Below are 26,150 nucleotides of genomic sequence, written 5' to 3' on the forward strand. Positions count from 1 at the left end.
ATAATTTCTTACCGGTTTGTTGGCAATGAAATTATGCTGAGCTTTAAGCTTTTGAAACTTGATAAGAAGTTTCTCCCTCCAATCCAATAACTTGGACTGCTAGTCCATTACCATAGTACAGATACAGCCAGATATCAAACAAGAATCTTGATTCAAACAAATTTGCTAAATCATTGAACCAATCAGCAATTGATGCATTTAGACAAGAGTACGCAGAAAACAGCTGCTAAGCCATGAGTCAAATAAAAATGATTCTTGTCATCAGAATTTGCAGCAGAGTGCTCCAAGCGGGGAACATTGGAGCAGCCTACATTAATCTATCCTTCTCATATTATCAATTTAAATATGCAAGTTCCCATTTGACGAAAAAATGGTCATAAATTTGTTAGACCTTAATGTATTAGACGACATAATTTCTGAAAACCAACCAGGTATTATGCGTGGAAAAGTAAGTAGATATTTTTTCAACCAACAACACTACAAACGCCATTTAGTTTACAATGAGGTGTAACAGCCAAATATAGTAAAAAAGAAATCACGGTTTGCCTGAATTCCTACCGAAGGAATATGCTTATCTTCTATCATCAAAATCAAACTACTACCAGAAGCAGGCATACAGTTGGAGTAAATAGTAATTGCAACAAAAGAACCCAGTGGCCAAATATTATGCAAACCAAGCAGTATCTTCAGTTAAGTTTTCAGCGATCGCCATATCAGAAAGGCTTCTCATATTCTTGTGGTGGTGGCTGCTCCCATCCCCGCAAAAAGCCTACATAAAAATCATCAAAAACAATTCTTACAAGGGATGAATTAGAGCACCAAAATATGAGGAAGTCAAAAACTACATATGGTCAACAAGTACACTATCATCACAATCACCACAACAAAAGCATGATTCAACAAAAATTTGAACATTGCCCTATCTAAGAATAAATAAAACCCAACACTAATACTAATTTTCTTTTCTTTTCTATTTAGCGAAGAAGATCCTACCATATTAGTGCAGAAACATAAATTCAACGCCAAAACTTTAACAGGTCAAAAAACATAATGGACCAGTACTCGATCCACTTGCCCCTAGGGGCTAGGCCAAGCAGTTTTCAAGTAGCTTTCTTTTGTTGGCCACCAAAGTTTGAATCTAGCAGAAGGTAGGGGCAAAAAAAAAAAAAAATCAATTGCCCACCGTCCAAAAATTTGAGCGTTAAAAAAAAAGAAAAATGGGTACTCCATCCACTTAGTAGCAAACTTGGCATAAAAAAACAATGAAACAATTTGAGGGAAGGGTCTAAAGCAATGAAATGAAATCTCAGAGGTAAATCACCCAGCCCTCGCACTTTACCAGCTAAGCTTGGCATAAAAAACCAGCTACATTAATCTGCACAGTACAGAAGTTCCAATCTGGTTTGAAGGGCTTCATGCCCTTCCCTTTAGATCACCTTCAATAAGTTACCAAAATTCTAAAATCCCATCCACCACATTAACTAACCAATAACACTTCTCGCAAGCCAATAATCACCCGGCCCATGCTCTTTACCAGCTAAAATTGGAATAAAAAACCACCTACATTAACTGCATGATACAGAAGTTACAACTGGTTCTAATGGCTTCCTGGGCATTCCCTTTAGATCAGCTTGAATAAGTTATCAAAATTCTAAAATCCCATCCACCATATTAGTTAACCCAATACACTTCTAGCTACGCTGTAAATTCAAAAGAAAAAAAGCATGAAATTAAATATCTGGCATACTCAGTGGTATTTCTTCCAGGGACATGTATATTGAATCATCATCAGCAAGAGCCCCCTGAAACAACCAGTTAAAAACAATTGGTAATTAATCAGCCGTAATGAACTCAAGACATGGAATCTAGTGATGTAGTATTCATTCCATGATCAAACCGAAAAATAGGAAACTACATGCTCGTGCTGCAAGATTAAAAAATTAAACATTTAAAGACACTACAAATAGGCATCAAATTACGCCCAGCAGCCATCATGTTGCCTGGTGTTCACATTAAAAATGAGAAAGACCCTTGTTGAATAAATAACCAAAAGTCTTAGAAGACGGTGGCAATACCTCTCCATTGTGTAGGACCATCTCATTCTGAAGGGGATTAATATCCCCAGGTACTGGAGGACAATCTGGAAAAGTATTGAGTAACTGTGTGATTGTAAGCCCATCATAGTTATCCGGAACATCAAGAATTTGAGTGGAATTCTGTGTATTGTTAGGAAAACCTTCCAAACTGGTAAACATAGTTTCGGTCCTGCATAAAGGAACAATTTATGTTCAAAAAATCAATATGGATTTCCAAAAGATTATAACACCATAATCGTGTATATTTGAGAAATGCACCAATGAAGTAACAGAGAAAACACAGGAGATAAGAGAAACATACTTTCTCTCTGAATTATCATTAGTCTTGTTTTCTTGGACAGAATCATCCTCTAAATCAATTACTTCAATCGCCTTACAATCACTTTGACGTCTACTATATTCACTAACCATACTGGAATTACTCATGGACAAACCAATATCAACTGGCGTAGCTTCTCTTTTTGGAACAGAAGGGTACATGCGAGTTGGATCACTCTGATGATTCTCATTCAAGTCTGAACCTTCCATTAGATTAAGGTCACAAATCTTAAATGAACCAGGAAAAAGCTGTTTCTCTTCTGTGTACTCAACACAAGGTTCACCAATTCCCTTTTGAAATTGATAGTTATTAACTGAGCTCTCTTGATCAAAAGCCAGAATCACCTTTTCCTCAGGTGAAGCCGTTTCTTCTAGTGAAACTGCTTTCTTCTCACCCAAATTGGACATCCCAAAGTACTCATCAGCCTTAGTAACCATTGATGGAAACCATTCTCTTAATTTTTTGGCTCCTTCCCTTGTATCATTATCTTCCATGGGTCGTTTTTCACCTCTCTCAATGACCATAGAACTGGACCTCTGCAGATCTGACAGCTCCTGAACTGATTCCAGCTTGGTGTCATGCACGAAACCTCTATCTGGGAAAGATTGTGATCTTGCACATTTACCTTGATTGATACCAGAAGTAGAGCTTAATGCTCCCACAGACTCAACGGCCTGGATAGTCAGAGGTTTGGACATTTCAAAGTCGTTACACATTGACTCTTGAGTTTTATTCGATGGCAAATCAGCAGCAGAAACATCTTCAACTAAGACCTCGGATCTTCTGGAAGGTTTGATATCAGAAGTGTTTTCATCATCATTATTTGAAACCGAATCAGCCTTCAAGCCTTTATATGACAGTGAAGAGCGAGTTTTTGTGGGCACCTTGGCAAATTTACACAATGCTAGTAAATCATTATTACTCTTGCGCAATGTATCACCTTCCTCAGCACAGTGCTTGATGGATGAGCCCTCCGTGTCATCCAGTTTCTCTGTTTCATCTTTGCAAGAAACATCCTTCAGCTCTCCAGTCTCCACATTCATGTTTGTTGATTCCACAGTTTTCCTGGAGAATTCACCATCAGTCTCTTTAAGTAAATCTTTTCCGTTGCTTGAAGAACTCACTCGTGAGCCCATTACATCAAGGACATTATGCTTATCCGATTCAGCCTCTATGCTACCAGCTTCCTCACTTTTTGGTGCAAATCCACCCGTCCCAGCCTTCTGCAACCCATTATCAACATCTTTACCAAGACGTTGCTCCTCTTGATGCCCAGAATAAGAGTCATCATCACCCTCCACATCGGGGGAAATTTTATTTCTCTCTGACCATGAACCAGTCCTGCCATATTCTCTTCCCCAATCTGATCCGTAACTTCTGAAGGACCCTTTTCTCCTACCTTTCAAATAATTCCCCAACCCCATTGAGTTATAATCATCTGGGTATCTTCTCCTACCAGACTCCACATCGGAACCAGAATTCCCAAGACGGGTAAGGGCTGATGTCCGACCTTCCGATGGAAGTTGCATACCATCTCCATCTAGTGACCTAAAATTACCATTCTGCGATTTGCCAGACAGTACACTGGAAGGCAGCAGTCCCTGCGAAACCAGATACTCAGCGGCAAGTCGACCTGCTTCCATGAAAATGTCACCCTTTCTTGGTGTGGGAGGCGGCGGCTGAAATGATTTAGGCTGGCCCTGGCCACGCCCAAACCCACGGTTGAAGCCCCGGTATTCTGAATTGTAAAATCCACGGCCTCTAGCTGAAGCTTCTGGGCCCATGCCCATCCCTATTGACCTGTAGCCATTTCCAGGACTCCGATGCCTAGCATGCATATTGGTTGTTGCCTCAGAGTACCTATATATTCATGGTAATCAATTCAATTGTAAACCAACAATTTTCAAGAGCTACATGCAGTTCTTCAAAGTAAAGACTAACAAAGACCAACGTTTATGCTCCACAAATTTAAATTTCAAGGTCAAAAGGAATTAGATCAATCTTTAGCAATTATGTTAGAACTGGATTTTGCCACAGGGCATTTGTTATACTTTTGTCCACAGAACAGTGAAGATTCTATGATTTGTAAATCTCTCAGAAAGTCAGAACAACACACAGCCAACAGCCAAGCCTGTCTTTCTCACAAATAGAAATGTTCTCAACTACCACAAAATCAACTTGGTTCGGAATTACAGCTACACAAGCAAATTCCCAGCCAAATTTCAACTTCAATAAAAATAAGTAAAACAGAACCCCAGAAGAAAATGTTCAGCTCAAGTCAAGGTCAACAAATGATAATTTGCATAAAAGCTTAAATGTCCAGTGTTTTAAAGATCAAATATAAACCAAATCCAAGAATTCAGATGAAAAGATCAGGGCCAATCTTGACAGTAAAAATCAAACCTCTATTTGTTCCTTTTTTTTGCTTGAATTGTATGGCTGGGTTTGTTTTGATTGAAGAATAAACAGATCCCAGCTCAAGTCTCTCTATAATTTCAGATCCAGTAGCTGAGATTACCACATCCAGTCCTCCAAGTCAAACCCTAATCCCCTTCTTACATTAGCAAAAGAGTAAAGGCAACATTTTTTGGTCATCAGCAGCAACTTTCCAATTATGAATGTCTTTTTGTTGCTTTCAGATAGCAAAAAAGGAAAATTTTCTTTTTCCCTTTAACTTTCTGGGTGCAAAGTGGCTGGCGGTGTTCGTTTTAAATTTGCGTTCAAAATTTCGTCTTCAAACTGATTCTGACCAGAAACACAGCAGAATTTGAACATGGGTTTCTCTGTTAATTCACTTGTTGAGATTTTTTTTTTCCTCCTTTTCATTCCATCCGCCAAGAAACGAGTGCCATGCCTTAACCAAACTTTTTTGACACAGCCACGCCAGCTCTCTAGCACGTGTGCACGCGCTCTCCATCTGTCATCTCCTTTAAGTATTTAGAAAATAAAATAACACTCGGCTCCCTAATTCGTTTTATTATTGCCATTTAGATTTTTAATGTTTTTAATTATTTATTATAATCCCTTATGTCGTGATGTTATAATTTTAAGTTTTGAACTTTACTGTTTCGGGATAAATGTTTTTTTTTTTAAACTTATAATTTTGTTTTATATTTTGGGCGCGTTTAACACATTATATTGTATTACATTAATTGTATCATCTTATATAATTTATGGTGTATTGTATTGCGATTAAATTATAATACAATTTCATACTTGGTGCAATAAATTGAACTAAATATAATAATATTTGTATATCATTATTTTATAATATTATTTAATTTTTATTGGTTATGTTAAATTAACTATTTAATAATTTATCTTAGTACAATACAATAATATTATATTATATTAAGATATTAAATTATTTTTTATTTTTTATAATTAACATAAAAATACAAATATAATATACAATTATTGAATAATATAATATATATATATTAATTAAATAATGTAACATTAAATATAAGTTTTATTTTTATTGAATAATATAATATATAACAGAGAGAGAGAATAATGTTTTATTATGTAAACCCAAGGTTAAGGTTAGCATAATTTGGCAGTTGTTACATTATAGTGCATTGTGCAGCTATTGCTATAATCTAAACATAAGATTGCTGCACTGTATAAATTATTAAGCTGGCTGCCGAACACACTCTTTATGTAAGTAATAATTTATTATTACAGAATTAAGGACTTAAATGATACAAATGAAAATTATTGAAGACTTAAAGTATCATTCTTCTTTTAAAATAATAACAATAATAATAATAATAATAATATGATATGTAAGATGGGCACATTGTAATATTGTGATCTACTCAAATTTTTTGCCCTCGAAAGAAATGGGATGATAACCTCTTGTTGTGTTATATGCGTTCGTGGGCAAATGCCAACAAAGTCCGGTGGGCAATGCCCAATTATCAAATGATACAACACAACGTGTTCTACTCTTATTGTTTGTTTTTATTGAAAAACAATTCATTCATTGAGATACATACATGCTCAGTCAGTGGGGTTTCGATTGGGTTGGATTCTTCACCATCCCATCTTAGTTAGTGGGATTATTAGATGAGATTTGGACAATACTTTATTTAAAAATTAAATTTAAAGATATGTATACATCTATATATATATAAAATTAATCTTAAAATATTACATCACATTCAAATAATAACATTTTTTTTTGTTACATATTATAATATATATCACTCATTTCTTTAGGTGGGACTATTTGAACTCACTAATTTTTTTTCTTTATACCATCTTTTTAATTAATAATTTTTTGATAAAATTATGTAATTAATATTTTTCTTCTCTTTTCATTCTCAATTCTTTAATTCTCATCAAATTTTTCATATATTTTTCTTTTAACTGCAAATAATAATATGGGCTATCATAAATTAAAAGGAGTAAAATTGATCATTCAAAAACAAATATTAACAAAATTTTAATGTGCATAAAAATTGGTGAATATCAAGAAATGAATTAGAACCAAGATAGAGAGATAATTTGTATAGACTAATTAATAAAGACCACCCCTCTACTCTGTAGTTACAAAAACGAGTGTTAATTGTTTACTGTGAAACAACTGCAGTCCACACAAGTAAAAGGTCTTTGCTTCCTACTTTTATTGTCAAAAAGAAAAAGGTCTTTGCTTCCTTTCCACAAAAATAAATAAAATGATTTTTTTTTTTTTTTTGCTTCGTTTATAGAAATTACTCTAATTTAACTTCATAAATTATTATTTAAAAGAAAAACTTCATATTTGGTTTTCGTAATCCATATATTGCTAATTACTTTTATTATTCTCTTAAAAATAATATTTTACCTTCATTTTTACGTCACACTATATTAATATTATAGGAAATGAAAAACAAAGCTTCAAAATGAAAACAAAACGGAACCGAACGAAACGAAGACGATGAAGAAGAAGAAGGCTACGAATGCATAAACCAGTAGAACAAACAAAATGAAGAACTGATAAATCGTAAACCAAAAAAAATAAAAAATAATCAAATTTTCGAAAGCAGAAAATGTCAAGCGATGAGAGGCGTCCGCTGAGATCGTCGAATCAAGAAGACTTAGAATCAGCTCCAGATTCGCCGTCGAATAGAACCAGTACTCCTTCTGCGGCAGGCGGAATCAAAGATCTGTTTAAGCAATTGGATCGTCGATTTTCCGATCGCCGCATAACTTTCAAAGATCCTCCTCTTTCGCATTCGCGTTCGTCGTCTTTCGATCACCATAATTATGTGGACGCCCGTGATTCTCTGACGGAAAGTGCCCCTCCTGAGTGGGCGTTGCTTCTCATCGGTTGCCTTCTCGGCCTCGCATCCGGTTTGTGCGTTGCCTTCTTCAATAAAGGGGTTAGCTTTTGCTGAATTTTGATCTTTTTGTTTTGAAGTTTGAATCTTTTTTGCTTTGTAGCTTTGCTAGTTGCAAATATTTATCCAAATTGATTGCTTTGCAAGGAAATTGATCTTTTTTTTCTTTTTCCTGTTTTAAAGTCCGATTTTTTTTTTTTAGGCTAATACAAACTGGTTGCTTGTCTGGTTATTTAGGTTCATATTATACATGAATGGGCCTGGGCGGGTACTCCGAATGAGGGTGCTGCTTGGCTTCGATTACAGAGACTGGCGGACACTTGGCATCGGATTTTACTCATTCCAGTGACGGGAGGAGTAATTGTTGGAATGATGCATGGATTACTTGAGATATTAAATCAAATAAAGCAGTCGAGTTCTTTGGATAGACAAGGTTTTGATTTGGTTGCCGGAGTGTTTCCTACAATAAAGGCCATTCAGGCTGCTGTTACTTTAGGTACTGGTTGTTCTTTGGGTCCTGAAGGTCCTAGTGTTGATATTGGAAAATCATGTGCCAATGGTTTTTCTTTAATGATGGAAAATAACAGAGAAAGGAAAATTGCGCTTGTTGCAGCTGGTGCTGCTTCTGGAATTGCTTCAGGTATCATAAATTTATTATGGATCTGTATGCACTTTTGTATTTAATAGCTAGCTTTGATCTAGATATGAATAACAATGAGGTTGAGTTTTCTCATCCTTATTTATTAATGTAATTGGGAGTTATTATTTGAGCTTCTAGAACGTGTACCCTTTCCAGTTTTGATCGTTCAAGTGGCTGATTATTTGAGCTTCTAGAACGTGTGCCCTTTCCAGTTTTGATCGTTCAAGTGGCTGATATTTCTGTTTCAATTTGCTTTCAGGTTTTAATGCGGCTGTAGCCGGTTGTTTCTTTGCCATTGAAACTGTGTTAAGGCCTCTTCGGGCTGAAAACTCACCCCCATTTACAACCGCAATGATAATATTGGCCTCTGTTATATCATCTACAGTATCAACTGTTTTGCTGGGGACACAATCAGCATTCACTGTGCCCTCATATGATTTGAAGTCAGCTGCTGGTATTGTTCTTGATTTTTATATATTGGTTTTATCCTGAATCTGCATGGTATTCTTCTGTGAAGTATTTATTGGACATTAACCGTGCTTGTTGGAGATCTTAGTTTATTTTATTTTATTTTATTTTTTCTTTTGTAATTTTATATATTTGATTTCTGATTCTGCTTGTTCTATTAGTCAGATCTTTCTCTTTTTTTTGGGTCCGGGATAATTTCGTCCAATCCATAGATGAAATTTCAATAGACGGTTCGTGAATCATCTGCTTACTGATTATTTTTTTTGATATTGTCTCGCAGAATTACCTTTATACCTCATATTGGGCATGCTATGTGGAGTTGTAAGTGTAGTCTTCACTCGTTTGGTTGCTTGGTTTACAAAGTCATTTGATTTCATCAAGGAAAAATTTGGCCTTCCTCCTGTTGTATGCCCTGCTTTAGGTGGTTTGGGAGCTGGGATAATTGCTCTTAGATATCCGGGAATACTATACTGGGGTTTCACAAATGTTGAAGAAATCCTACATACTGGGAAAACTGCATCTGCTCCTGGAATCTGGTTGTTAACTCAACTTGCAGCTGCTAAGGTTGTGGCCACAGCTTTGTGCAAAGGGTCTGGGCTTGTGGGTGGTCTTTATGCACCAAGTTTGATGATTGGTGCAGCTGTTGGTGCTGTATTTGGTGGTTCGGCTGCAGAAATTATAAATTCAGCCATTCCAGGCAATGTCGCTGTTGCAGAGCCGCAGGCCTATGCTCTGGTAACATTTCCATTTTATAAAGAAGTTATCAATTACATTTTTCTTGGCTTGGTCTGAGGGTTGTTGGGGATGTTGATCTTCATTAGCTAATTACTGTCCTTACAAACTCATAATGCAGGTCGGAATGGCTGCTACATTAGCTTCTGTTTGTTCTGTACCCTTGACATCAGTTCTACTTCTCTTTGAGCTGACTAGAGATTACAGGATATTGCTTCCTCTCATGGTAATTGATCCAAAATCTTCTTGCATCTTTCATGTTTGGCATGGGTGTGTTCACTGCTTATTGCCTATGAAAATTCCTTTCCTTTCCATTTTGCAATGGCATGCGGATGTTGTCTTCTGAAGGCAATCACAATTGCAACAATGCACTGATACTGTTAAGTTGTAGTCTTTCATAACAATGCACTGATGCTGTTCAGAGGCTAATTTTACCTTGGTGCTTGATTTTGTTTCCCCTATTTCGCAAGTAGGGAGCTGTTGGATTGGCAATATGGGTTCCCTCTGTGGCAAACCAGGCCAAGGAGACGGATGCATCTGATAAACGGACTTTGGCTAGGGGTTATTCGTCGCTTTCACCTATGGAAGATAAAAATGAGGTTTTATGGAGGAGGACTGATGGCGCAGATGAGTTAGAACTCTCTGTCGTAGAAAACGCTGCTGACTCTGAAGCAGCTGAAGAAATGCTTTTGGAAGAATTGAAGGTACAATTTTCCTGATATGCTTCATCATTTTGTACCTGACTAAAGCTCCTCACAAATTACAATCCTGCTTATTTTCCATTAATTGTGACTTAAGCTACTTCAATTCTCCATCCCTCCTTGTCAGGTTTCTAGGGCTATGTCAAAGGAATTTGTAAAGGTTGCACTTACTGTAACCTTAAAAGAAGCAATAGAATCCATGAAAGATGGCCAACAGAATTGTGTCCTTGTGGTTAACGGTGAAGATTTCCTGGAGGGCATATTAACATATGGTGACATTAAACGTTGCTTGTCCAAACTGTCTAGTGATAATTCCAAGGGCGATTCAATAGCTTCCGATGTATGTAATTGTTGCCTTACTTTTCTGAACTCTCGCAGCTTGTCTTTACTTTGTCTATCTATATCCTTACTGATGACATGCAAGTGAAATCTTTATAGGTGAATACATGTCTTGTTTCCTCTATTTGTACTCGAGGGATAAGCTATAGAGGCCGAGAGCGTGGACTTTTAACCTGCTACCCGGACACAGATCTGGCGATTGCCAAGGAATTAATGGAGGCCAAGGGGATCAAGCAGTTGCCTGTAATTAAGCGTTCCAGAGAACTCCAAAGAAGAAGGAAGCAAAGAATTGTTGCTATTCTTCATTATGATTCTATATGGAATTGTCTCAGGTTCTTACTCTCTTTCAGTCTGTTATTATATCATTTGATTTCATTGTTTTCATTCAGTCTCCTTTTAAATAAGCAAATCTGGTATCATTTTCCGCTTCCCTTGTTTTATGATCTTGGTTGGGGAACAAAAGTTTCCAAATAATTAATCAATTGGCACTTTTCTGATTTTATGTCCAACAGAGAAGAAGTAAATCACCGGAAATCAGTTTATCAGCATAGTAAAGACAAAAATCTCGAGGAGATTTCAAACGGCCATTGAGTGGGTGATTGATTGCATTTGATTGCCGAGTGTTGATTCTGGAACTCATCCCATCTTCATTGACAAGCAAAATATACATGCCTTTTAGAGTTACCCATTGTGGGTTTTGCTGCTGATATCTTAACTCTTGTAATTTAGCAAAATTACACTTTGTAAATGTAATATTCCCTTTTTTTTCGTATTAAGTAGCGAAAGGAATTGAAAATCAGTAGTTAAAAAGATCCATATTTTTCCCTGATAAATGTACTCAATATTACCGATTGATGCATGTGTTTCACAGCACAGAGTGGGTTGCATTGGAGCTTTTCTGAAAATTTCACTTAATTCTTTATTTTTCACGGCTAAGGATCTTTTTTTTCCCCCTCTAATAATGCTACACGCCAAGTGTGTTTGATAAAAATTTTGGCAAATGTTAAACGGCAAGGATCGTTGCAGTACGGGAGCCTAAACGGGTTCATGCCCGCACACATTCAGCATTTAGCCTAAATGCCCTGTTTGGAGTGCTTGGACGGCAAAAATTATATTATGAAAATGTCTATTAAACACTTATTATTATGGTTTAGAAACTGAATTGATTTAATTCTACACTTATATAATGAAAAATCTATAATATCTTCATTAATAATTTTTATTTTATAATCACAATTTTCCTTAAACGATGAGTTTGAAGCGTGAACTATTAATAGATTTTTCTTGCACACACTGAGTGTAGACTGAAGCTAAAATGAAAAATAGCATCTTTAACAGAAAGTCGCCTTCTACAAGTTGATGCATGCTTTCATCATTTACCAATGGATGAAAATTTGGTACAGCTTCGCAATGAACAAAGAATCACAGAATGGATCATCTAAAGAACAGAATTTTTGTATAGATTTATATAAAATAGCACTACTTTCCTCAGAACAACAAAACAATAATAATAATTATTATAATTATAATTATAATTATGGAATAAATTCAAATAAAATAAAGCAGCAACATTTACATCTGAGGTCCAAGAGGTAGCCTACTCATTAGCTGCTGGTAAACTGCTGAACGATTCGACAAGTTCAGACCAGGTTCCGACATTGGCTCCACCTTTGGTTCTCCTTTTGGCATCATGAAACCCATTTCATTAACCTGGCGTTGCTGTGCCAAATATGGATGAACAGGCAAAACAGGCAGCTCGGGTTGGCCGGGGCCAAGTCCTGCCATAGATAGATTGGCCAGGCCTGGTTGATGCATTCCAAATGAGAAGCCAGGGGAAGGTCCGAACTGCTGCCTTCCAGGTACTCTGAAAGAACCAAAAGAAGCAGGTCTGTCAAATCTTGCCATGCTGTTGTGAAGCTGTGATGGCTCGGGCCTGTGGATTTGACCAGCAGCAGCAGCATGGGCAGCAACGGCACTTGAGGAGCCAGAGTTAACATGACTGCTATTTCGAGCAGCGGGAACATCATGGTTGTGCTTTCCCTCATATGTGGTGATCACTGACTTCAGATCATGGGACGCCCTCTCCACGTGCTTTCTCACCGTGCAGCCTGCACTTGTGCACTTGTAATAACTCCTACAAGATAGCAACAAAATTTCAATTTCAATGCGACTGTTAGGACTGCAATTTTGCTTTGGGCATGCAGGCTTGTGCATTTTTTGTGCACGTGTATCTCAGAGAGAAAGAGAGAGGGGGGGTGGGGGGCGGGGGGGGGAAGTAGATGATTTCAAGGATCACCTTGGATTTGGATTTCCTTTCACAACTTTTTGCCCATATTTGCGCCAGCGGTATCCATCATCAAGGATATCTACCTCACTCGTTGTCTGAACCACTACTCTAGGCTCACGAATAGCTCTAGTGGCTCCACTCATTTCTGTTGCATAAGCTTCAATTTTCCTGGGATATCAATAACATAAGCATATTCCCACAGTGAAGTAAATATACAATTCTAGACTTCATAGCAGAAATATGGAGAAAGGAAAAAGATACCTTCTCTTTGACTCAGATTCGTCTTCTTCACCATCAAAACCTACGCTACAGTGTGTCGCCTGATCATCTTCATCTTCATCATTAGAGAAGGTAGATGAGGCATCCACTGCATCACCTGATTCATAGGGAGTGCCATTCTGAGCAGGCAAAGCAGAAGATTGGTTGCAGTATTCAGGTCCCACAGGTGCTGCTGATGTCACCTCGACAGTGTCATGCCTCCACTCGGGAGTTCCACCAGCAGTCCCTTTCTGTGTATTTGCCCATGAGGGATCACCATCAGCACCACTCTGCAGTCCAGCCTGTTCATGAATGTCTAATTGCATGTCAAGAGGGTTAGACCCAATGGCTGATCGGCGATTGGGTGGAGGCTTGGGGTGATTATGAGCTCCTTTGTATATGATCTCGGTTATGTGGCCTTCAAGAGATCTCTCCACTTTCTTCTTAACCTGACAGTTTGGATGTGTGCACTTGTAATAACTACGGGGATACTCACTACCCTTCACTTGTTTTTGTCCATATTTTCTCCAATTATATCCATCTTCAGATGATGCACCTCCAGCACCAGCAACCATGGAATCTCCACTGCCTCTTTGATCTCCTTCTTCATCCTGTTGCTCATCAAGAGGTGGAGAATGTTCAGTACTGCCACCAAAAGTATCAAAGACCCTTTGATCAGCCAAGATGGTATTACACCCATTATCCTTTTCAGTTGTTGCTCTGGAGAAGTCTGTTTGGACTTGGAGGCTGAGGCTGTTTCTGTATTGAGAATGGACTTTGGCTGCATTTACATTTTGGGACTGATGGGAATTCTCAGACTGAACAGAAACCTCAATACTAGGAAAGGACTGCTGAGGATGAGGAAAAGTAAATCTGTAAGTACTAGTCACACAATATTCAACAGACAGAAAATGAAAATGTTTAACAAATAGCATTAGGAATCCGGCCATATTATACTTGCCTTATTTCTTGTACCAAGGGAAAAAGAACCTGATTCTGCAACAGGCTTAAACGCAAATGATGTATTGATGTCCTCCAAGATGTTATCCTTGCTTTTATCAGGGGCCTCTGAGATACATGTCGAACTTTTACCATTACCATTTGGGATGAATGAGAACTTTCCAGTTGTTGGAGATGGCTGTGCCTGCGGAGGCAAGGGTTCAGTTTTTTAGCATGTGCCACAGCAAATTCATAAAATTAAACTCATTTTTTAATGTAGTTATTATCTAAAACTACTTTCTTCTCAGCATAAGCAAAAAAATTAACGCAAAATGCAAAAAAGCCACAAACTGGAATCGTAATGGTTCCTATCGGAATGCAATCATTTGAAACCCCATCAATAGATTTCATATTATCAAATTTCATTTAAAGACAAGAATTCAAGAAACAACAGGTGACATTTCTCAAGAAATAAACTCACCAGGGAATTTGAAAGGAAAACTGGAGACTCCAGCAGTGTCGTTGGGCTGAGACCAGGTGGTATTGTCAAGTAAGGAGATCGAATATCAGGGTTCAGAGAAAGGTCAGATGTTCTAATGCTTTCTGTATTCAACCTTGGAGCATTAAACCCAGCTCTTGCCGCCAACCTTGATTTCTGCTCAGAAAATGGACCTAAGTCAGTTGATGCACCTCCTGTCATCATGTTCTTTTTCTCAGTATTTCCTGATGTCATCTGCTCTTGAGATCCTAAGGAGAGCCCATCAGCCCCATTCTCACTGGGTGGTTCTCTTGAGCTAATATCATCACCTGATATTGCTGCGAAAAAGGTTCTTGGACTTGGACTAGGCGGCACCCAGTCTCCAATTACTGCCATGTTATCATCAATTCCAGCCATGACCATTCAGTCTAGTCTAAAAGTCAGGTCAACGTAGAATCAAAGTCTTCCGCAAAGGGTTTAATGCCTGAAAGATTCGTTCACACAGTACACAATGGAATCAGAAAATGACCAATGACGGAGATAAAATTTAGCTGCAGATAAGATGGAAGATTATATTCAAACAAAAAACTTGTTCAAATACAGGTGTGCACTCATGTGGGTTTCCGTAATAAGACTAAAAATAACCCAGAAACAACAAATAAAATAAAGAAAAAAAATCCCAGTTTTGCTACTCAGAAACCCAGAAGGAGTATAAAGCTGCAATTTTGACTAGAGGTTATCAAATGATTTGATATATACACAAAGAGAATCAACGCAAAGTTGCATATAGATAAGCCCGGAATAGATGAAGGAACACCCATGTAAGATATCTAAAAACATGTCATAATTCAATAATGCAATAATATTATCTCTTTACCTTTTTCCAAAATGAAAAAGGCAAAAAAAAAAAAATGTCTCAACAAAACCCAAAATTTTATCCTGTAAGAGGGGTGGAGAGGTAGCAACAGAAAATCGACATGGCTAAATAGATGAAGAAAAATTGACAACATTCCAAATATTGATAAAGTTTAGTTGAAGGAAACTAATCATACAAATCCATTGAACCTTTACATATATAGAAAACCAGTTGTTCAAGTTATGGTGCCCATCAATCAAGATCTAATGATAAGCCAATTGACATTTTAAAAATACAAAAACAACCCAGAATACAAAACCAAAAAAAGAAAACACAGAGATCATAAAATCTTTTAAAAGAGAATTATTAGAGTGAGAGTGGTACCTCAAAATTTGCATAATTTATCAAAGATAAATATTTTCCAAAATTGAGAGTTACAAAACATTAAAGGAGGAAAAGCAAAACAAAGAAAAGAAAGAGATGGGGAGAGAGAAAGTGAAAGAATGATTAAAAATCATTACCTGATTGATTAAAGAGTCAAAGCTAAATGAACAAGACCCACCACCACCACCTCCACCACTACCATCAACAACAGCAACAACAAAGAACACAAATTTCACAAACCCACCTCGGATTTTCTCCCTCTCTCTCTTCCCCCCTCCTTACAAAATGTCAAAATGGAATCTTTTTGTTTTCCTCTCTTGTTTTTGGTTTATAGCTAAAAAATTGAAACCAAACGAAATAGAAAAAGATGATTTTTTTTTTTTCCTTTAATCTGTGAAACCTACAATATTATGTCTAGAAAATGGAATCTTTAGAAGAATGAAACAAAAAGCTCTGCAAGAAGAACAACAACAAATCAACAAAGCATACATATTCACCTCCTCTCCCTCTCCCTCTCTTATTTGTGTTTCATTGATTGCTTGTTCTAGTACTATTCATTTTAACTAATCATTCACCCTTTTGTTTGTTTCTGGACTGGCCAAAGCCAATGGCAGAGCGCCATGTGAACGAGGGCGGGTTATAAATTCCCCGAGAGCAGTGATGCAATTGGTTGTATGGAAGAATTATAGGAAAGTGAGTTGTAGGTTAATTAATTTGGAGTAATTAGTGATAATAATAAAAATAATAATAATTGGTAAATATGTGTAACGTTGGGGTGTCAAGTGATTTGGGTGCCTAACACCTGTACCCTTGTAAAGTGAAGATGTTATAACCGCCTGCTGCCCAAACTCGATCCCTTCGAGGCTTCAGCTCCTTCCACTTCGATATCTTATGAACTCAGAATCAGTTAGCTAAATGCTATAATTTTTAAAATTATTATTGCTAATTATATTATACAAATAATTAATTATAAAAATAATTAGTTGATTTTTTTTATAAAATTTATTTTTGAAAGTAACGTGATTTGTGAGTTTTAAAAACAGTCGTATATATTTTTATAAATTTTATTATTAAATTACTGTAAAAATATAAATAATTAAATTAGGTATAATATTTGATTGCGTACATGTAATAATTAGTAACCAAAATAAATATTTTTATTTTATAATTAATGAAATAATTTTTTTCATTTTTTCATATATATATATATATATATAGAATAATATTAAGTATTAAATTAATTTTCAAAAATAGGTTTTTAAGAAGCTACTTTTTTCTATTTTTTAAAATTTAATATAGGATAAGTTGATTTTACCAAAAGTGATTTCTAAAAAAAATTGTTGAACACTAAAATTAGCTTTTAATTTTTTAAAATTACTTTTAAACTCTTAAAAATCAATCCCGAACGGACCCTTATTTTTTTATTTTTCATTCCATTTTCTATTGTATGGTTTTAGAAAACACCACCCATTTTATCATTTGGTGATGAATAAACAAAATAATAAATTAATACTCCCATCTCCATTGACATAAACCAAATTCACTAATGAACAGGAGTATGAATGGATATTTTTGCAACGGTTGGATTTAATTGGTCATTTGGAACATATATGGAGTCTACACTTTTTTTTTTAATTTAATAATTTTGAGTTTCTGTATGTGTGATCAATCAAACCAAGTTGGTAAATTGTATTAACTCAATCAATTCAATGGATGGAGTAAAGATGTTACTTTGTTTGTTGGGGTGTGAAGTTTGACATGATTTTTTTGAATGGTAAAGAATCAAATCATAACAACATATTATCAAACTTTCGAGTTGGTTTCACTAACACCAGTTGATTAATTTTTTATTTACAATTTAATCCAATCGAACCCATTTAAATTAATCATTAGTTTGTTTTTTTTCCCAAGATTAACCCAACCATAAGGCTTAAAATTATGCATGAAGAAGTGGACTGTTGAAGCAAATGAATAAATTATAAACACGAATTTTAACATAGTGGATGATCGGAGCTCCCAAAGATGGACTTTAATGGAAGTGACAAATGACACCCAAGTGGCCACCAAATGTAAATTCCTAGAATCTGCTAAAAAAAATTAATTACTTAATTAATTAATTAAAATATCAGGATTAAAAAGAAGGGCAGTCTACACAAGTAAACTGATGTATCAGAATTCCGAAAGAACCAAAAAAAAAAAAAAAGACTTTCCCATTTTAATTTGAGCCATATTTTTGGAACCATATTGGATAGCTCTATTACTTTTTTTTTTTTTTTTAATATAGTATTGTTGAAATGAAAAGGACCAGCTGATAATCATCTCTAATTTTATTCTTTTTTTTATTTTTTTTTCCAAAAGACCTAAAGAGGATCCAATTCTAGCCTAATCATTTCACGCCCACCCCTATAAAATAATCAATAAATAAATTCTAGTTATCTCTTGCCGCGTGACCTTACTTTTTATTTTATTTATTTTATTTTTTTGTTTTCCGGTTTGGTTTATTGTTACTTGCGGGTTGCCCACTAACAACGTAAAGTTGAGTTCATATTCTTTCCCATAAAGCTTATGCCCCATTTTCATTTTTTGCATTACTAGTTTGATCTTCTAGAGCACTAGCTTCAATCATGCATGGTTTATTAGATTATGTGAAAACCTTTTAATTAAACCAACAGTATTGTATAGGATGTGGCACAAAGTACTAGTTTTAAATTAATTGAAAACAAGACCATGGGTGGATGGCAGTGCCTGAGCTGAGATTTTGTTTGGGCTACATGTCGTGTGCAGAAGTTACAGTGTATATAAATTAAACCCATGAGTTGAATCTTTCAAAAGAAATAGAAGAAAGCAACTGATGATAATGGAGCCAAAAACTGGCACCAGAAAAGCATGAAAACATTGTTGTTTGAAGATGTTCAGAATGTGCCAACTGGGGGGGGGGGGGGGGTAACCCATGCATGCCTCATGTATCTGTCTGCATATATATATATACACACACACACAGCCTACATCATGCGTGTAATGTATGTATGTATGTATGTCAGTATGTATGTGAATATGAGGAAACAAACAGCATTTCGGTCTAATCTACTTCTTCTTCATGTGGGTACGTGACAAAGATAATTTTTATCTTTTATGTAATACTTTATTTGTTTATTTTCTTCTTATGGGCAGTTTTTCCCCCCCACCCGGTCAAAAAGATTATTTGACCGAGTCTTTGTCTCTTAGCCCATGTCTCACGGACACAGTACTGTTGCTAATGTTTTATTTATTATATTCTATTACCCGGACACAAAAAGTCCAGTGGAGTTGATCACTTTCCATAAAGGAGCTCTACTAATACATTGTTTTTGGGTTAAAAAAATTCCAATGCATGCACAGCTTCATGAACTAGAATAAGAAAGTGCAATTATAGTAAAAAACTTAACGTAATAGAAGCAAGATTATGATCTCCAGAGAGTAAAGGATTTTTTTTGTTTGTATTGGCTATAGAAAGGGCTTCAGATTCATGGCTCATGCAGCCGGCAGCATATGAGTTTTCATTTTTCAAACATGGTCTCCGGTTTGTGTGTGTCAGGATTCGGGACGCAGGTTAGATATGTGTGTGTGTGGGGACATGTGATAGAGAAAATTGGGAGCCACGCTGCCCAATGCCAATCTTTTTTTATTCTTTTTGGACTTTTTCCATTTCCAAGCAACAAATTTGAGTCACACAGTCAGCGGAAGCTGAGTAAAACCATATTATCTGTCAAGTTATGGGGCCTCTTTCAGGACTGAATTCCATGACTTCCAATTTCAGGTACTGTTGCAAATTCGGCCATAAGGGGTCCCACGTTTATTGGCCATCATCACTATTTGTTGGATTAGTTATGAGCCGGGCTTACTCTTTTGAGCCCATGTCGGCCCAATTACTTGGGGATTCTGGATTCTGGATTCTGGAGATTGCGGCAACAATCATCAGCGGATATTGGATGACACAGAAACCCCATTTACTTGCCTTTCTTCATTTCGTAAAAGCACCACTGACTGATTGATTGATTCATCATCAATCCCAGGCCACAGGGGCTTAAGTCAAAAGCGTCATGAGTGTTTGATTTCAAAACAATGATACCAAGGTACTTATTCTTGAAGAGTGAGTGATCCGAGATGGTCCAAAAGCGACCAATGTGTCGTGGGAAAAGAATAAGAAGACAAAACTTTCATATCAAACGCCTGTAGAGCATCATGCAAGAACATGCAAATGATGGCATAAATTTGGAAAAAAAAAGATTTGACTAATACGCCTATTTGGGTAAAAGCCATAATTCATGGGACATAATGAGAAACAGGGCAAATCTTTGACATTTAAAAGCATGTAAGATCGTGTTGAATCAAAGGCAATACCGCAATAGTGGTTTAGTTATTACATTGAACTATTTTAGCAGGATGAGGCACCTTTAGGTAACAGTGAAAAATCTTTTGACATTCATCAAGGGTTTTTTGAAATTTATTTCATAGGGTTTAAGGTAGATTCAGCAACTAACGGTCAATGAAAAATCGTAAATACAGATAATAGAGTAGCTAAATGAGAAATGAAAGGCAATCAGCTCATCATGGTAATAATAACAAGTTACATGAATATATGAATCGCTTGCTTGGAAGTAATTGTCAACTCAAAACTCATCAAATTGAAAAACAACAGATTCATGAAATCCCTGCCTCTACTTCATACAACACAAACACACACACGCTTAGCAATTTTTAATATTCATTTAGTCTGAATATGTTATGAACGTCATCAATTTGATTCTTTTTTAAGCCAAAACAAGAGTTTTTTTTTTTATAAGAGCCAAAACAAGAGTTGAAACAGCCACTATGCACACACACGTGCACATACAGTCTTGTTCCTGAATTTTTTGCATATATGCTTTCTCAAATTCAAAATTATTAACACAATCACTTAATTGCACCATAAATTAGATGACAATTACGAGTTTACTTTGTCAAATAATGCTACCTACAACTTTACAAAATGTTCCTCTCACTGATCACATTCCAACATTCTATGAACAACAATTGGCAATTGCGACAAACAATTAGTGGAACATAAATTAGCAAAACTGTGACAGGAAGAAGAAGCTAATGGCAAAGGAACAACGTCTTGAAGTCTCTACTAACAGAAACAATGATGAAAAGAAAAAGAAAATATAACTTATCCAACTTACAGCAACTGAAAGACCCCAAACTTTGTTCCTCCGTGTTCTCTCTGTCTCATTCAGTGTTCTATTATTTACACTAGGTGAAACGGGTAGGACAAACCTCATCTCTAATATCAGAGGTTCAACTCGCTGATACTGCATCTTTGTTGCCTTAGCCTGAACTAGATTCTCTCTCTCGCAATTCTTCAATAACTGTGTCTTTCAGCGAGAAACTATCAAGGCTATCACCTTCTGTATCAACTTGAAGCTCTTTGAACATTGCCATTACCTGTATCATGGTTGGCCGCTTGAATGGCCTGTCATCTAGGCACTCAAATGAAATTCTTAGATACTGGTACAGTTCAGTCTCATCTGATGTCTGCATTGTCAACTCAGGGTCCAGTATCTCATTGATTCTTTTCTCCCTGTGAAGTTGCTTTGCCCATCCAACTAGGTTGTTATCATCACCAAACTCAGAAGGGTCTATTGGCCTTTTTCCTGAAAGAAGCTCTAGTAGTATGACACCATAGCTATAGACATCACCTTTTGTTGTGCAGCGGAAACTCTGGTAGTACTCGGGGGGAACATAACCTGGAGTTCCTGCAAGGGTGCTTACACTGAGATGAGTATCCAGAGCATTCACCAATCTTGCCATGCCAAAATCTGAAACCCTGGCCTCAAAATTTTCATCCAGAAGAACATTGCTAGACTTCATATCCCGGTGAATAATGTGAGGTATGCAGCTGTGGTGAAGGAATGCAAGGCCACGTGCTGACCCTATAGCTATCTTCTTTCTAGCGGCCCAGTCAAGCTCTGTGCCGCCTCCTTTGGCCCTGTCATGAAGGACAGACTCCAGACTCCCCCATTTCATGTACTCATACACAAGAAGCCTCTCTTCACCTATTTTGCAGTATCCCAGCAAAGGAACCAGGTTTCGGTGCTTAATCTTCCCAATAGTTTCCATCTCTGCCATAAATTCTCTGTCTCCCTGACCTGTAACATGAATTAATTTCTTGATTGCAACGACAGAGCCATCTCTCAGTTGTGCCTTGTAAACCTCACCAAACCCTCCAGAGCCAATCATACTATCAGCACTGAAACCATTAGTAGCTTCAAGCAGATGTGCAAAGGTCAGTTTCCGCAGAGGTTTCTCAAATGTGGCAACATTGATGCTCAGTGGCTCAGGGACACTGGATAGTTTCCAGCTACTGCTACCTGAAGTTGGGAGGCTTTCAATGTATTTCTCTCTCTGTTCGTCCTTCTTCTGGTCTTTCTTCACTCGATACAAAGCTAATGTAAGCCCAAGGATAATCAAGAGGAAGAATGCAATGCCAATAACCACCCCTGTTTCCACATTCTGCTTCTTTTCATGGGGGTGGACAGTCGCTGCATGGTTGCCAGAGCTACAAGGGAGCAAGGGCAACCCACAGAGGCCAGAATTGTTCTCATATCTGGAGGCTGGGAAAGTAGTCAGTTGACCTCCGGATGGAATGATACCAGATAAGTTGTTGTTGGACACATCAAGGTCACTGAGAAAAGAGAGACCCCCTAATGAACCTGGGATAGATCCTTGAAAATTATTATGAGAGAGATCCAGAACACCAATTGCTTTCAGACCTCCAAAGCTGTCAGGGATATGACCTGTTAGCTTGTTGTGTCCCAAATTCAAGACTTGCAAATAGTTCAACGAACCAAAATTCTCAGGAAGAGTTCCTGACAAGGAATTATAGGAGAGATCAAGGTAGATCAAGCTTCCATTGGTGGTGAATGTATACATTGTCATGCCAGTGTAAATTCTAGTTGATGGGCAAGAATGAACCATTGGAAAGCCTTCCAGCCTCTCTGGTCGGATCCCCTCGAATTCAACTAGTCCTCCAGCACCCCTACATGCTGTACCACCCTCATTTCTCACAAATGCAAACTGCTTTCCCGAAACAATTCCCGGCATGACTACGCCAGCTTGGTTAGCAAGCTCCGATGGGAGAGGACCACTTAGGTTATTGCTATTCAAGTCAAGCCAAACAAGACTCCTGCACTTGCCAAGCCCCTGAGGTACCTGTCCTGTGAGCGAATTGTTACCCAGTTGGAGTATAGCAAGTTTAACAAGATTTCCAATGCCGGCAGGGATTTCTCCGGTGAGTTGGTTGCTGGAAAGTGACACCCATAGCATATTTGTGCAGCTGGCAATGGACTTTGGAATGGCTCCAGTGAGGTGATTGTTGTTGAGAATTAGGGTCTCCAGGTTTCCTCCGTTGACACAAATGCCTTCTGGGATTTCACCTGTAAGGTTATTTGCCCACATTACAAGATCAGATAGATTTGGCAAGGACCAAATTTCTGACGGAACTGGACCGGCCAAGCTGTTGAAACTAAGATCAATCGTTTTCAAATTCTTGCAGCTTCCAAGCTCTAAGGGCACAGTACCGGAGAGGTAATTGTTCGGCAACACTATCTTTTCTAGAGCTGGAAAATTTGGAGGCGAACAGAACCCTGATGGGATAGTTCCTGTGAAGCCATTAGAACTGAGGTCGAGTACCCGAAGTTGAGTACAATTGGTGAGGGACAGCGGCACAGGACCACTAATGTTGTTGAATGGGACATAAAGATATATCAGACTTGAAATCTTGCTTACAACAGTGTTAAGAAAATTTCCTGAGAGCATATTGCTGCCAAGATTGAGGCTATGCAAAGAAGAACATGATGCAAAAGTTGAGGGTAGTTCACCAGTAAGCCTGTTGGATGAAAGATCAAGCTCCCGAAGAGTCCCACAAGCCTGTCCCAACTCAGGAGGGATCTCACCAGCAAACTGATTATGTGCCAAAGACAGCTGCTTCAAATTCCTGAAACTCCCCAACAGGAAGCCTGGGATACCACCCTGCAGTGCATTATGGGACATATTAAGCGTCTCCAGAAGCTGACAATTCTTCAGGCTAGCAGGAAATTCAGTTCCAGAGAGACCATTTTGAGAGAGAGTGATCACGGAGAGGTTGCCGCAGCGTCCAAAATCAAGATTGGAGAATTTGCCAGTGAAGTTGTTGTGGGATAGATCAAGATATTTGAGAGATCCGGACGAGTCTGCCACAAAGCTAGCCGGTATCTCCCCTGATAAGAGATTGTAAGAAAGGTCAATGGTGGAAATACTCTTGCAATTAACTGAAGTAGCATTCAGCTTGCCGGGGAGCTTATTATCAGAAAAGTTTAGCAGATTCAAGTTCTGGCAATTGGAAAGAGAATACGTCAACAGGGCAGAATCCGATATCTGATTGCCGGAGAGGTCAAGCTGGAGAAGAGAAGGGCCAATATGGAGACTACCCCCAGATATTGAATTGTGAGAGAGGTTAACATAAGACAGACGATCACAGGAGAGCAAAAAAGATCTGCCAGGAAGAGAGCCTGTAATGTTGTTTGACGAAAGGTCCATTGTCACCAGGCTGCAGGAGCTAGTTTTGGATGTTGATAGATCACCAGCAGAGAAAGAATTGCCCTGCAAATTCAGATGCTCGAGATATGGCAAAGCTGTGAGAGTTGTGAGGTTTAAGCTACCACTAAGGCCAAGGTTGTTGAGGTTGAGGGAGGTAACGTGGCTATTAAGAGAACAAGAAACCCCTTGCCATGAACATGGAGTTAAAGCATCAGCAGTCCAGTTGGCCAAGTACCCATTTGGATCAGAACCAATAGAGGATTGCTTGAAAGCCATCAAAATTGTCAACTCTTCATTGCCGCCGCTTTGCCTTGAAGATGATGATAGTTCTCTAGCATATGATGGCATTATTAGCAAGTGACAGAGAAGCAACAACCATAGCACAAAGCCAAAGATTCCCATGATTCCTTTCCCTTGTTGCTGTTGATCTTGTGATAATAACGATACCCTCCACTCTGTCTTCATTTTTTTTTTCTTTTGCTCTTTAAATTTCTTTTGGGTCTCAAATCCTCACATCCAAAAAATGACCAAATGAGCTGACATAAAAGAGCAACTTTTTTTATTCTCCGTTCTTCAAAAAATTGTTTTAATTTTGAAGTGGTTGAGTGAGCAATAGTAATCTCTGTGCAGCCCCCATACGAAAGCCGAACAGCACCAAACCAAGATTCATAGCTCCTCCAAATTTATCTTCTTCTTCTTCTTCACTTTGAGATCTGTTTGCATTTTCCAAAATGACCGACCCCTTTTCTTTTTTCTTCCTTGGCCAGCTGAAATTAAATAATAAAAATCACTATCAAAGATCCTGAAACTTACATAAATTCAACACCATACAACAATAATAATAATAATAACAGTAATACATAAACAAAAAAGGTAAAAATGAAAAGAGTACCTGAGTCTTGAGCGGAGGTTGTTAACTTGTTATGTAAATGCTATGTAATGGGGAAGTGAGTGAAAGTACAGGAAGTGACAGAACAGACAGAACAAAAGTACTATGTTCAGAAATGTCGGGTCCGGTTTAGTTTCGATAAAAACAAGATTTTCTTTTGGTACCCAAAGAGGGGAAAAAAAAAAGCACTGTTTTGGCGGCAACAAAAGAAAAATGGGTTGATGAAGATGGAAGAAGCTGTTGGCGCTGCAAAAGAAGGAAAACAAGAGGAAGTGGGAGAGGGAGAGGGAGAGGGAGAAGAAGAAGAAAGAAGAACGAAAGTGTTGAAAAAAGAAAAGAAAAAGAAAAGAAACTTGGAGACTCAAAAACGAAAAATAAATAAATAAAGAATTCAAAGAATTAAAGAATAGAATAGTGATAACTAGTTGGTGGGTGCATTGCATTGGAGTTGGAGTGAGAGGAGGAGGCAGCATAAAAGAGTAAATTGTTTGTGGGAGTGATGCTTCCTCCCCAATTACATTTTTTATTTATTTATTTATTTTTCTTATTTTTCGGGTCCAGTCAAACTTTGGATTTGATTCTCAGAGCCTGCTCTTTTTCGGATGAATTACCCGGCACGCACGTCTCTTCCCTCCGTGACTTCCTTTAAAATTCTCCTGCCACCTTATTTCCCAACAAAATTACAGTGAGGTCCCTTGCATTTTATCAAAATCTCATCCTGTGCAAAAAGTTAGAAAATATATATATATATATACTTACTAAAATCCTGCACCAATCGACCGCCAATTTAGTGGTTGAATCTTTGGACTTTGCGACTCAAACTTTTACTTTTCTAGTTTTCT

General features: G+C 37.4%; 4 protein-coding genes across 8 annotated transcripts; 1 reads left to right on the forward strand and 3 right to left on the reverse strand.

Annotated features, from left to right (window-relative positions):
- Positions 1-434: 434 nt before the first annotated feature.
- Positions 435-5,303, reverse strand: LOC102620811 (uncharacterized protein At4g26450). The gene is made up of 5 exons (XM_006474690.4): positions 4,819-5,303; positions 2,398-4,275; positions 2,076-2,265; positions 1,748-1,802; positions 435-769 (listed from the first exon to the last, which is right to left on the reverse strand). Exons 2-5 carry the CDS (start codon positions 4,251-4,253, stop codon positions 714-716), a joined length of 2,157 nt encoding a protein of 718 aa, XP_006474753.1. The 5' UTR covers positions 4,254-4,275; positions 4,819-5,303; the 3' UTR covers positions 435-713.
- Positions 5,304-7,285: 1,982 nt separating this feature from the next.
- LOC102620548 (chloride channel protein CLC-f) lies at positions 7,286-11,475 on the forward strand. Of its 2 annotated transcripts, XM_006474689.4 has the most exons (9): positions 7,287-7,784; positions 7,980-8,382; positions 8,642-8,836; positions 9,131-9,585; positions 9,704-9,808; positions 10,056-10,286; positions 10,411-10,623; positions 10,722-10,954; positions 11,135-11,475. In XM_006474689.4, exons 1-9 carry the CDS (start codon positions 7,452-7,454, stop codon positions 11,211-11,213), a joined length of 2,247 nt encoding a protein of 748 aa, XP_006474752.1. In that variant the 5' UTR covers positions 7,287-7,451; the 3' UTR covers positions 11,214-11,475. The 2 variants fall into 2 exon arrangements, with proteins under 2 accessions (XP_052289812.1, XP_006474752.1); XM_052433852.1 differs by lacking the exon at positions 11,135-11,475 and having other exon boundaries at positions 7,286-7,784; positions 10,708-10,856.
- Positions 11,476-12,061: 586 nt separating this feature from the next.
- Positions 12,062-16,457, reverse strand: LOC102620262 (probable WRKY transcription factor 2). Of its 4 annotated transcripts, none has more exons than XM_015529211.3 (6): positions 15,962-16,457; positions 14,588-15,068; positions 14,129-14,311; positions 13,171-14,015; positions 12,919-13,077; positions 12,062-12,756 (listed from the first exon to the last, which is right to left on the reverse strand). In XM_015529211.3, exons 2-6 carry the CDS (start codon positions 15,005-15,007, stop codon positions 12,195-12,197), a joined length of 2,169 nt encoding a protein of 722 aa, XP_015384697.1. In that variant the 5' UTR covers positions 15,008-15,068; positions 15,962-16,457; the 3' UTR covers positions 12,062-12,194. The 4 variants fall into 4 exon arrangements, with proteins under 4 accessions (XP_015384697.1, XP_006474751.1, XP_052289655.1 ...); XM_006474688.4 differs by having other exon boundaries at positions 13,171-14,018; positions 15,962-16,455; XM_052433695.1 differs by lacking the exon at positions 15,962-16,457 and adding an exon at positions 15,825-15,943 and having other exon boundaries at positions 13,171-14,018.
- A 4,280-nt stretch (positions 16,458-20,737) lies between these two features.
- On the reverse strand, positions 20,738-25,777 carry LOC102619977 (receptor-like protein kinase BRI1-like 3). Its single transcript, XM_006474687.4, has 2 exons — positions 25,312-25,777; positions 20,738-25,186 (listed from the first exon to the last, which is right to left on the reverse strand). The coding sequence occupies exon 2, from the start codon at positions 24,882-24,884 to the stop codon at positions 21,171-21,173; it is 3,714 nt and encodes a 1,237-aa protein (XP_006474750.1). The 5' UTR covers positions 24,885-25,186; positions 25,312-25,777; the 3' UTR covers positions 20,738-21,170.
- Between the last annotated feature and the right edge of the window lie 373 nt (positions 25,778-26,150).

Source organism: Citrus sinensis, chromosome 9, assembly GCF_022201045.2.
Source record: "Citrus sinensis cultivar Valencia sweet orange chromosome 9, DVS_A1.0, whole genome shotgun sequence".
In the NCBI taxonomy this organism is placed as follows: domain Eukaryota; kingdom Viridiplantae; phylum Streptophyta; class Magnoliopsida; order Sapindales; family Rutaceae; genus Citrus; species Citrus sinensis.